This window comes from Anomalospiza imberbis, chromosome 4, assembly GCF_031753505.1.
Source record: "Anomalospiza imberbis isolate Cuckoo-Finch-1a 21T00152 chromosome 4, ASM3175350v1, whole genome shotgun sequence".
Taxonomy (NCBI): domain Eukaryota; kingdom Metazoa; phylum Chordata; class Aves; order Passeriformes; family Viduidae; genus Anomalospiza; species Anomalospiza imberbis.
The window spans coordinates 55,208,478-55,221,751 of NC_089684.1; the positions used below are offsets into that span (position 1 = coordinate 55,208,478).

At 38.1% G+C, this 13,274-nt stretch overlaps 1 protein-coding gene across 2 annotated transcripts in view; it reads right to left on the reverse strand.

Moving 5' to 3' along the window:
* Nucleotides 1–13,274, reverse strand: part of STK32B (serine/threonine kinase 32B) — a 158,501-nt gene that overhangs the window by 22,480 nt on the left and 122,747 nt on the right. For both annotated transcript variants that reach the window (XM_068188668.1, XM_068188669.1), the window contains exons 7-9: nucleotides 9,730–9,833; nucleotides 5,122–5,238; nucleotides 3,892–4,017 (exon numbers count right to left, since the gene is read on the reverse strand). In XM_068188668.1, the coding sequence (XP_068044769.1) occupies nucleotides 3,892–4,017; nucleotides 5,122–5,238; nucleotides 9,730–9,833 (347 nt within the window). The remainder of the gene's footprint in view (nucleotides 1–3,891; nucleotides 4,018–5,121; nucleotides 5,239–9,729; nucleotides 9,834–13,274) is intronic.

Sequence of the window (13,274 nt, forward strand, 5' to 3'; positions counted from 1 at the left end):
AAGGGAGTTTCCTTCTTGGTAGCTAACCTTTAGGTAGTGGAACATGGTGATAAAGTCTCCCCTAATCCTTCTTTTCTCAAGGCTCTACAAGCCCAATTCTCTCAGCCTTTCCTCTTATGGCCTATTTCCCACTCCTCTGATCATCTCTGTGGCCCTTCTCTGGACCCTCTCCAGCCTTTTTTGTGTAGTGGGGACCAAAACTGAACACAGTATTTCAGGTGTGGCCTGGCAAGTGCTGAGTAGAGTGGGGCAATGACTTCTTTATCTCTGTTGGTGATGCACTTGTTGATGCAACTCAACATCCTATTGGCTTTCTTTGCCATGTCAGCACCCTGGTCACTCACACTGAGCTTGCTGTCCACCTGGACCTCCAGAGCTGCTGGAGCTGTTCCTCAGCTGGATAGATCCCATCCTGTGATACACCCCTGGACTATATTTTCCCAGGTTTAAGACCTTACACTTGTTGAACTTCATAAGGTTCTTGTTAGCCCACTCCTACAAAGGTCTTCCTGCAGGGTAGTTCTCCCAAGGTGTCCACTTTCCCACTCAGTTTGGAATCATCAGTGGACTTCCTCAGGGTACACTTGATCCCATCATCCACATCACTTGTTAGGGTATTAAGCAGTGTTGGACCCAATATCGATCCCTTGGGGACTTCACTTGTGACAGGCTCCCAGTTTGAGAAGGAGATTTTTCCACCTCCCCCTGGGCTCAGCCCATCACATCAGCCAGTTCCCCACCCATTACATGGATCACTTTTTTATACCATAACACTGAAATTTCTCAAAAAGGAGGCAGTGTATCAGACTGTATCAAAAGTCTTAGAGAAATCCAGGTAGACAATGAGAACCACTTGCCCCATATCAGCTGAGCAGGTTACCTTGTCATTGAATATGATAAGGTTTGCAAAGTCCCATTTGTCCTTGGTGAATCATTGTTGGCTTTTCCCCATCAGGTGCTTCATTCTAAACTATTATTCTTTTTCTATTCTATCCACTTTATTAAGATTTTCCTGACCCATTACTTAAATATTTTGGATTCTTCATTAAAAAATTGTTATGTTAATTTCTGATGCTTGAATCAAATTTTAAGATTCATTGTTATACCAGAAAGTCCTTCACAAAAAAATTTGCAAACAATTTGAATTGTGTAGAGGAAGATATTAAAAGCAACTTATTCTCCTCTGGGACTTCTGAGAGTTCAATCACATCATTGTCACTGTCAAGGTGGAAGTACTCAAATAAGTCATATATAAATGACAGATATTTATAGTAAGCAAAGACACTAAGCAGCAAAATCACAACAGAAACTACTTATATAATTTGTGATGTCCTACAGTGAAGCATTTGGTTTAGAGATCATTTCATCATTTTTATTCTTAGCAAACTCTATATAGTCAGACCATAATATTTAGATATCTGATGCCTTTTCCTGTATATTATCCAGCCAGCTTTAGTAGAATATATTTGGTTTTTATTACTGGCAGTTTACAGCTTATTTATATTTATTAATAAATAATATATTAGGTTTCATAAATATCAGTTCCTTCCTTGAGCATCCATAGTTTTTAGATTTTATTGAGTACTTAAAAAATATATCACTTTAATTCTGAAGCTTTAAAAATAAAAGCAAATTATATTTTTAAAAAAACCCTACAACAATTTATGACTCCAAGCTGAAAATGAAGAAACTAACTAAGCCATAAAGAAACACATGTGCTAGTTAAGTAAGAACTATGTTTATGGAATCAAACCATAAGCGAGAAATTATGGGACATAGACCTCCCATGTGCCCTCCCAGCTGTAGAAGGCAGACAAGCTCCTGACAGTCAAAGTAAGCCGTCAAAATTTATAAAACTCTCTGATTTCAAAACAGAGGTCACAGGGCCCCACTTCTCACCAAAGGCTGAAAAACAAGAAATATTTTGTTGTGTGGCCCAAATTAATCAGTGAAAGTTTTGCTGGTGCTACAAAGAGAAAGTTCCTGGAAAATGTGTGACAAAACTCGGTCTCATGAAACAGCAAAGTTTCTATAAAAATAAATGTTGGGCTAGAAAAGACACTTTGGTTCTCACCTCACTGTTTTTCCTGACACACTTGATTGGTCAGGTGGAACAAGTCCTGCAATATCAGACTCTTCATGGAAGAGTCTGCTAGAGCTTGTAATGGGAGTTTCAGATTAAGCTGGATAGATAAATGAAACATTTTACTCCTATTTTCTTTTAAATGTAGAATATTATTTTGCATCACATATTACAGATTTCCCTTTCAGTTTTATAGATGCTGCCAAAACACAAATAAAGTGAATCCAAATATGAAAAGAAAATCTGTCTTTGCAGAGTCTGAGATTCTTGGAACCCCACCTATGCTGTGTCTTTGGGTATGGGAAATGGATCTCCCTTATGAAATGCTGTGTTGAGAAGTTTTCCACATGCTGACAGTTGTGGATTAAACTTTCAGCTGGGAGTAGGAAGTGTAAATAATTGGTTGAGTTTTGCCTGAGAAGCAAGTCCACACCTCTGATATCTCAAAGAGCAGCTCTAACTTGAAAAAAGGAAATGAGGGAAGTCAGTCTCCACTCATCTTGTAGATCCCACAGTAAAATGGAGTCCAGCAGGCCAAGAAGGAGCTTTGTTCTGCATTGCTTTGCTTAGGACAGCCACCTGAGAGGGTGTAGGGGAGGATCCTAGCATGGCAGAGCAATTATTCCAGCTGCATGGACATCAAATAAGAGTGAAAGAGCCATAGCCTGGTAGCTATGACATTAACCTCTCCAAATTTTCTCTCGCACTAGGATTGAGCTACAAAGTGAAAGGAAGGAATTTCCCCACAGGTGAACATTGCTCTGAAGTGCCTGTAAGAGGGGCCTGCCTTTCCCTTCTCCAGTTGTGCTTGTTACCTGCTGTGTTCCTGGTCTTTCTCCTAGTTCCCTGAGGGAGACCCTGCTTGCCCACCCACAGCTGTCTTCTCCTGCAGGATGTTGCTTCCAGAGAGGCTCTGGTCAGGTGCCAAGAAGCCCAGCAATCACAGAGAGCAGTGTCTTGCCAAAACACCTGGCTACCTTTGCTCCATTAGGCAATGCTCTCTCACATTCAGCTTCTGAAGGGCTGGATCCTGTCCCCATCACGTTTATCATGAACTCTGAAGTGCACCTGGATGAAAACAGGGTCCACCTATTCCACCTTCCTCATCTTTATTTACAGTTGCATAATAAAAAACCACAGAAACAAACCTTGGTATGCTACAAATAAGTTGTAATTATAGTGTACCATGGCTGAAAAAAGTGAAGCAGCATATTAACACCACAGTCATTGCTTTTTATTCATGGCCCTCAAACACATTTAGCTTGAAAATGAGCAGAAAGGAAATATCCAGAAAATACCAACAAAATGGGACCATTTTGTAAAAATGGTAAAAAAGAAACCACCAGATTCCCTCACAGAATCGGAATGTTTTATTGTAAGAAACTGTCACAAAGGAAATAGGTCAGCCTTTTGGAACACTATTTTTTAAGTGAAAAACAGCATACTGGGATGTTAAAAAGGTTTCCAAATGTTATTCAAATGTTTAAGTTTCACAGCCACAACAGTCTGCTTGGTATTCTTTGTCTCAGAGTTAACTCTGACAATCATTTGCTCTAACAGCTGAAATGCAAAGTCTGGAAAAGGTTTTCTTTTATTTGAAAATAAACAAAAAGTGAACCAAGGTTAATTAGTTTTTGTTGTGATCTATTGAAATGGGACAAATTTTCCCTTAGCTGTGACTGAGTAAATGAAAGCAGAATCCAAAGTAAATCACTGAAGAGCAATAAATACAAGCATAAACAAGTAAAACAGCAGTGATAATTAAAGTCAGAATTTACAAACACTATTCACCTGGAAAATCAACTTACATTAGGAACAAAGCCTGGGGTCACAGCTTTCTCTAGAACAGCATCCCAGTTGACATCAGCTAGGTATGGAGAGTTCTGGATGTCTGCAAGGCTTGAAAGGCGGCACTCTGGGTCCTTAATGAGGAGCTGTGATCAAGCACAAGGCATTTTCTAAGGGACTGCAAGCCATATCGAAGAGTAAATGTATCATAAATTGTATGATACATACTTTTAAGCAAGAAAATGGCTAGGGAATCGTCTAACAGATGCTAGAAGACCCAATTTAAAAAATAATTAAAAGTAATAAGTCATTGGATATGAGTACAGTTTAATTGCCACCAGATGGCTGTTGCAGGCATGAAGTGTATAAATGTATTAGCAACAAAAGTCTGCTTACAAGTACACAAGAGCCCATGCAAAATCACAGATCAATGCCACCCAATAGTTTGTATTTTCTCTTTAATTTTTTAGAAGATATAGCTACACTCTGCATACTGGCAGCAGTTAAAATTATCCACCTTGCTGCTCTAGCTATTCAAGACTACACTGCTAATTGCTGCTAAAGACATATATTTTTTATTACTATATTCAGACATTCACAAATATTTCCTGTTCAAGTATCAATACTGATGATCTGAAATACCTAAAAGAGAGAGATTATCTTTGTGTTGTAGCCACATAATTAAAGCAAACAAAAACCTGGGATTTTAGGAAGAAAACAATTTTTAGGGTCAGATGCATTCAGAAAGAGTCCTGCCTTGTGGCTTAGTCATGTTTACAGCAAGGTGGCTCAACTTTTGTTGTTGCAACTATAGCAACATGGGACAGGAAGAGATACAGCCATTTTAATGTCTAATCTCCCTGTCTGTAAACTGCAGCAAAAATTCAGAGGGCAGAGTGGTGCTTCCTTCCCTTCCCACTTGCATATCCATAGCTGGGAGGAAATGAGGCCTGGGCACAGACAAGGAATTACTGATCCCCAGACTTTTACTATCTCTAGTGAATCAACTTTAAAATAAAAGAAATTTAAAATTTTTACTTCTTTGAAGCTATGAAAAGCCTAATACTGCACCTTCTGAAGAGAAAATACTGCACCACTCACATTCAGAGCAGCCTAGAAATAAGCTCTGCTCTCTTATCCTTGAAATGTTGACTACCTAATGTCTGTGTTTGTCTGATGCCTTTTCCAGTGTTGGAGAGGCTTCTGGAAGAGAAGAGAACAGAGGACAGAAAGCATTTGTGATTTCTTACCTTTTTCAGTAGTGCTATCATGCCCTTGCACCATGCAGATGAGTAGTGAACTCTTTCGATCTTGAACATGTTGAGTATCTCATCAATGGGGGTGGCTGAATGAATTTCATAGGGCCTCTGGGATAAAGTTAAATCAATACCAAGTCAGAAAGAGTGGATAAAAGAGTGCAGACTAGTCACATTTTTCTGAGCTCAGTATTGTTTGTCTTGAAAATATCAAAACCACAAAAGCATTGTACAACAATTTTAAGTCTAATCCTTTTTGTGTGTGCTTTTCTTTGGTTGTAATGAATGTAATTTCTTATAGATGCATTTCCTCTGCTAATTTTTCTCTCATGAAAGGAAGTATAAGTTCAAATGAGATGAAAAAATAATTTTGTTCCTGGGACATTCTGTGTGAAATGTGGATTGTTTACTACTTTTTGCTTGTAATACTAGTGATCAGTTCTTGCAACCTAAACTAACAAAATCAAAAGCAGGTGGCTGAAAGGAGCTTTGTCATCCTAATTTTACTGAGTAGTAGATAAACTAAAAGATGCTTACAAAAGTGTGCGTCAGAATCACAGTAAAAAAGAAGACTCCAAATCCCAATCCTTCTCCTTTGCTTTTTTTAAAGTCCAAAATTAACACACTACATGGATCTGCTGTCATGTGTTTGCAGTGCCTAAATTCTTTTATAGATGAAGAAAAGCTCTGGTCTTCGCAGTGCTTTGTTACTTAAGTTTTCTCTGATTTATCTTTTATTACATGCAGAATTTGGAAATAAAGTACTACATAATAAATTTATATTCTTGCTATTTTCTGTTCACATACTTGAATGTTTGAAGCAAGTTTTTATAATTATACTTAATGTATTTTTGTAAACAAGTACAGAGAGTGGATTGCTAGTGAATTAAGTTACAACCAGCAGGTGATAAATACGTGATATGAGATCTACAGCTAAATGCCATCCTAGCAGCAGTGTGCAAATTAATGCATCGTAATTCATAAACAACATAGAGTTACCTATTAATCCAATATCCTGAACAGCAAAGGGCAGACACTCATTACCTTGACTAAGAAATGGGTCATCCCTTTGCTAGTATGTACTGGTAGAAGATAATTTAAGAATATTTCTAGATGTTAGTTATCTAATCTGTTAAGGAATTAGAGTCACTCTTCATAAAGACTCATGACATATTCTTATTCTGGGAAGATTCATGCATATATTTAACTTTCACATGTATGAAACCAAGTGCATTCCAAGACACTGAGGTGTTCTAAAAATAAATTCAGGAGGGTCTAAATCTTTTTGCTTTGATTCACATTCAATTAGCCTGTTATCATTTAGCTGTATCATGTCCATATGAATTCCACAGGACCTAAATATCTGCTTTAAATGCATAATTTACCTGAACTGGGTTCAAAATTGTCATCAGAAATAGTCTGTCATATGCTTTACCCTACATGTGGTAATGTTGCCATAAAACAGTTATTAAAAATAAACTTTCACGTGCTTTCTGTCACCTAGAAGCAACATACTGCTGACTTAACTTGATATAACAATGTGATCAATAGGGTCATTGAGACAGAATGTACATCAATTGTTGAAAATGGCAATTAACTCCAAAATTAGCAACTATAAGGAATTATGAATCATCAAAAGTTTTTCTGTTAAGGATGTTTCTGCCCATGCCTTTTTCCTGACAGGAAAACCCCTAAAATTTGCCTTATTTTCAAGATTATTGGCATACTAAAGTCTTGGTTTTTTTGAGATTTGCAAAATCTCAAAAATAAATATTATTATTAGTTATTTCAAACTATAAATGGCCATTTTAAGTTTGGTCTTTTGAGGCCCTTCATACCTCTATCTCCCCTGTTTTTCAGCTACTCAATCCACTCAGGGATTCCTTCAGTTATATTTTGTGGAAAAAGGAAAAAAATCTGGTTTGCTTTTGTTCAGGATTTTTTTATCAAAGTTTTTTGTTAATTGTTCACATTGCAGTGAAAGTCAGAAACTGGGAATCCCACCTACTACTCATTCTTTCACTTTGTCTCTACTGAATTGATGGTATGTACATTTATTGCAGTATTTTAGCAGTTGTCTATTGCTCAGGAACAGACTGACACATGGCACGGTTTGCATCATACAGTTTAATTACAGTTTAATTTCATGAACTTTGTGAAAAGATCGATGTTTGATACAAAGCTGTATGAATTTGTTTTTTTTTTTTTTTTCTTGCTAGCTTATTTAACAGCAGCTGGATAAGGAGAAAAATGTACCTATAACTTATTGAGAAATGTCAGCTGCACTATGGGTAACCAAAAAGTGCAGAAAGTCCTGTACTGAACACAACATGCTCCTGTATCTACAGGCTCATTTCAAGCAAAACATAGATTTGGCTGCCCAGCAGTGGGAAGCCAGAAATGAGAATGGCTGGAATGCCTTGATCACCCTAAGCAGCAGAGGCAAATAAAAACAAAAATTCAGCTTAATGAAAAACAGCTCATTTTTACTCATTTTTCTTTTACTTATCACCTCTGCAATTCAGGCTGTCAGCATCCTACGCTATGCACAGCTCCGAGGTGGAAAATCAAATTTGTGATGTTTCTTATTACTAATGCTCTTTCCTTTCTTGCCTCCTGCCTTTCCCATGCAGCAGCGTGCACCAGGCTCCAGCTGCAGAAAGCCCTGTGTCCTGCGGCTCTGTCCCATGCCACAGCCTCCTCTTTGCCCAGGGCTGCTGCTGCTGGCGTGGGCAGGTTGCTCCAAGAGCCTGCCCATGTTCCTGGTGGCAGTGGGGCTGTTTCCTCTGCTGGAGAGGGCTGTGGGAACCTGGAAGAGCAGGAGCTGTGTGCCTGCAGGCGTAGCTCACAGCCTTGTGTGCAAACTGTGCCTTCATGGCCATCTGCTGCTGCGGCAGATGGGGCTTCGGAGCTCGCAGTTGTTGAGGCGGCAACGTGCCTCGGGTTAAGCACATCTCCTCAAGCCACTGCTACTTCTCTTGTCATCACTCGTGTCAGTGTTTAGACTACAAACATTTGTAGTCTACATTTATTTAGACTACAAACCTTCAGAAAATACACACCTTTTCCTTGTCCATACGGCGGTGTGAGCTGCCAAGCCATCCTCCGGCTTGCTCAGTAGCCAAGAGCTGCTCTTCAGGAGAAAACAAGCAGCTGGCTTGGGTGACATGAGCAGGTTCAGATGGCAATGTTTTTATTTTTAAAAAAAGCCTAACAAGAAATTGATTCAGTCTCAACTTTGCTTTGTTTTTGTCCAGATTGACTTATTCAGAAAAGACTGTACAGATCTTGGCCAATGGATATCATCCTATATAATTTTTCATTTTTAAAGTGAATTGTCACATCAAAGTGATCTTTTGTGATTGGTATTGGGAGTTCAGCTTTCATTATCATTCATTGCTCTCCTTTCTTGGAGACACTCACTGGTGAAAGGGTTGATATACAACCATCAGGATGTTCTCTTAATTTACTCTAAGTGCAGCAAGAGCTACCATCTGTGACTAGGACTGAGGATGTATTATGCTTATCATTGCCAGACTTTAATTCCTCCATTCCAGGAAGAATGTCAGTCTAAAAACTCCCTAAGGCTTGAGAATTATGGTAGAGAAAAATTGATAATAATTGTTAGCTTGTTGTTTTTGTTAGGAAAGTTGTTTAATACTCTTCTACTTTGAGAGATGAAACAGTCTTTGCATGAGAGAGACCTTTGTCTCAGGAGCATGACTTTTGTTATTTCTAAGGAAATACAAAATAGATTGGCCAAATTTTAGGCCTTTGAAAATGTAGCTTCTGAACTAACAATATGCAGACACTCTGAAATTAAATTTTCTATTTTTCTTTGTCTATTATCCTAATGAAAGTTGTGAAATTGTGAGATCTTTGTGGGATGGATTGTCTGGCAAGACAAGGTAGCTGAACTATGTTAGTGTCATAATGTAAAAAAATATACTGCAATGCAATAGAAGCCACTGTCCAAAACAGGCATGAAAAATAATTTTAAAAACCCCAAACAGCTGCTTTAGCTACATCATCATCCTGAAATAGTATCTAAATTACTGTTTTCTGTGGGGAATAGTAAATATTTAAGCAACTGACTGAAATCCTTTGAACCAAAATGGAAAAGAATTTTCCATTATCTTCTGTGATATTCAACCATGCTCAGGAAGATTTTTCATTAAGCTTATTCACATAATTGATTAGATAAGAAACAAATGCACTGGCAGATAAGCACTTTCTGTATTTGGGCCAAGCATCTTAGGATATTACATTAGATCTCTTATGGTATTAGCCAAGAGAATCAACGAGAAAATAAGAGTGTGAAGTAACTCAACTTCTATTTGAAAAAAATACCGTTGTTTGCAATTCAGCATTATAAAGAAGCTGTTAAACATTAGGCCTTTCCTTAGCCAAACTGAGGCAAGTTTTCACAATGTATTTGAATATGGGGAGAAACCTTCTCAAGAGTGTTTTCTGCTGTGAAAGAACCAGGACAACATTCCTGACCTGGGCCTTATACACTCAAATTTTATCCTGAAAAGTGCGCTCAGGGGCACTGCAAACTTGAGATTTTTGTTAGGTAACAACAAACTCCATCATTCTTACCCAACCCCTCAGTAATTCATATGCTGTAATTCCTAGTGACCACCAGTCTACTTGGTACGAGTATCCTGGACCTCCGTCCATAAAAGCCTGGAACACTTCTGGAGCTAAAATAGTAAATCAAATTGAACAAAAAAGCATTTCATTAAGGTTAGACAATGGGTATTATTTCACAGCTAAAAAATGAACAAGGACTCAACAAACTGGAATTAAATAGATTTAGAAGCACAGCATTTTCAGGGTGTAGTTTCAGTGCCTTGTTTTACTGATAACAAGCAACCTTTGCCAGTCAAGGTATTTCAAAACTCAGTAATTTAATATGTTAATTCTTACTTTGTTCATTTAGGTTTTAAATTATGTGACTAAAAATTTGTAATAGGAGGGGAATTCTTGGTCTGAAGTGTGACTTAGAACATTTAAGGCAATGTAAACATTTTATGGTAAAAATATCTGCAAGTGAGGTGATTCTTCATGATTGATGAAGGTGTTGTATATGGTAAATCTCATCCTTATTCTGCATTTGGATAGAACTAATCAGACAGGTTTTAAAGGTATGCAACATAGGAAAATGATACTTAAATAGAAATCCTGACACTGATTTTATGACATGAGAAACTGTCACGACTGGAAGAGAACACTCTGTCAATGAAGTAATGACTTCCACAAAAGTAACTTCTGTGCATGAAAAAAAAATATATTTTCAAAACAAGGTTCCACTTTGTCTAATTTAATGAAAAAACTTGTATTAAAAATATTACTGTAATTTCTTCAGAAAACCAGATATAGATAAGAGTGACAATGAAATGAAATGAAATGAAAACTTGGTCATGCTTTTCTAAAGACTTAACAGCAGAACCTCAGTACACTTTGTTAAAACAACATTTTCACTGGAGATTTTCTAAACAGCACTGTCCCCAGCCATAACATCATGCTAGATTACAATTACCATGTGAGCCTCTTCTGGCCATGATACCAAGTCTAATGTACCACATTACCCCTTATTACCATGGCCTCAGTTGGTGATGTGCACACTGCAGTGAATGATGCAGTCTGGTCACACTTCTGACTGGCAGTTTGGGATGTGACTATTTATGGCATTTAGAGAAGCACCTTTAATAGATGGAAACGCATTCCTTTTAGAGGAGCTTTTGCAGTCCTTGCATTATGCATGGCAACCTAATAATTTACAACTCCAGACCTTACTTCAGAAAGTCTTCAAGAGCCAAATGTAATAGAAGATTTCAGCATCCATTCATTAGTTATGGCAAAACTCTAATCTGTAGAACAAAAAGCAGTGAATGTATGAAAGTGGTCTTACACTCTTTGACCAGCGGGACCATGTCTAAACATGTTTGGTATGAGATCTGAAGGTGCCTAAATAAACATTTTTTATGGAATACATGTGTTTGGAGAATAGATGACCAGTGGATCTCTGGCAAAGGAAAACTTGTGCTGTGATCCAGTATGACATAAATCAACAATGCCATAAGAGTCATTACACTGAGTTAACACTTTCTCACCTCCAGATGACATAGCTTCCCTTGGCATGCTGTATCTTCATGTCTATTTTAACTCTTATTTGCATGCTGCTGGTGTGCAGGCACATCTTACAGGTGTGCAGTCTATCAGATAGGTGGTGAGAGCATACGCGGGATTCTTTAACTACTTTAGTGGATCAATGCACTTAAATTCACATCAGGCACCAAACTTACATTTTGAATATCACCACAGGAACATTGTAGTGAAGGTTTGCTTGACTTAGCCCCATTCGTTATGGTTTTTGCCCACCTTGCCTAGATGATGTACAATATCTCATTATGGAAAATAGCCTTTTGGCATTTTTACTGAACTATGCAGGTATAATGCTGGTTTCACTATTTCTTTTATAGCTTTAACATTTTAATAATGAGACAGATAACTATCTGATTTCTATGAGATTGAGGTGAAAATACTTTATTGATGCAACTTATGACATTGCCAGAATGGTGCAGCTGTTTTGTTAATTTAGTGACTGACCTATTGAATTTTATTTTATTTTATTGTTCTAAAATCCTCAAGGTCAATTCATCCTACATTAAGCAGCTCAGCGTAAAATTCTTTATTTTGCCCTGGAGTTTTGAAGCTGTTTTCTCACCTTAAGCCGATGGCATTCTGAGGTCAGTATATGAGCAGTTAAAGTCCCAATTTTTAAAGCAGATAGCCCCTTTTTGCCCAATTTAACAACTTTATTTTCAGCCCAGCTGGAATGCCTCTCTGCATTCCATCAGCCCCAGTGAAGCAGTTGTAAGCACTCTCTTCTCATAAGGGGGGAACTGACAGAGGGTGCAATATGATTTGCAGTATCCTATATACAGGTTTTTTCTCAGAGTGAAGTCTCAACCATGTTGAGGTCAAAAGACCTTTCGCTAGTTTGACAAGGCTGTTGAATACCTATTTCACACTGAGCTTGTGCTTAATGTGTCTAAAAGTCTTTTTGAACTGAGACATTAGGTGCAAACAGAGGGCTCCAGGCTGTGTGCAGACTTGTGGAGTTTGCCTGTTCATTCAGAAACAGAGCATGATCTTACACAAAGACAGCAGACCCTCCAAGTCATGTAATTAACCAAGCTCTGAAGAACTAGAGCAATGAAATACAGGACATAATATTAGGTTTTGCTGTAAGAAATAACTATGCCTGGAGAGCCAATTCAGAGTGCAAATTGTTTAGGATAAAAGCAAATAAAAACTCTGAAAGGAAAGATTAAATTATGCATTGATTTTTTTAACACTGTTATTTAAATATCTGTAATCTTTTAAAATTTGAACTTGACCCCAGGGTCAGCTTAGACAGCCATCCTGCAGCCTGCTCTGGATAGATTCTTCCAAAGGATGATCAGATTTGAGTTTGCCAGCTTGGGGCAAGAGTAATAGCTCTGCTGTGTGCACCTGTTGTGAACATATCCTCTCTTACCATAACAGATTTAGGATGAGAAGATTACTTCATCTTTTACCCCTATGCATCTACATAGGCAGAAGTATTCTTCCTTCAAGAGTTTGTGTGAACAAGAGTGAGAGTACTTGCAAGAACAAGAGTTTCATATCTTTTTCCTTTAGAAGTTTCTACTGAACAAAGGCTTTTCAGGAAAATAAATGGGTTTAATATTGGGCTTGATCCTGCAGTTTGTTTTGGCCAAGAGCTGTAGTTACAATCACACACATTTAAGGGAAAGGCAGTTGACATTTGCATGGCAGAAGCTCAACATTTAAACAGTGAAGATAAATCAAGTAATAGCAAGTCTAGCAGCAAGAGTGAATTCAAAGAAAAGTCAAGAAGTGTTGCAGTTGGTAGATCCCAGGGGTCCTCACAGCTCCCTCTGACTCAATTTCTTTGATATGGTGGTGAATTGCACATTCCTAGAGCTGCCTGAAGAGTGACTCAACAGCAGGAACCTGGTCCAGCCTCACTGCTCGCCCTGCTTTGAGCAGAGTTGCAGTAGAGGCTCCTGGGGGCCCTGCTATCAAGAGTCACCTCACAATCCTGCGATCCTAATGAAGCTCAAGCAGACAGC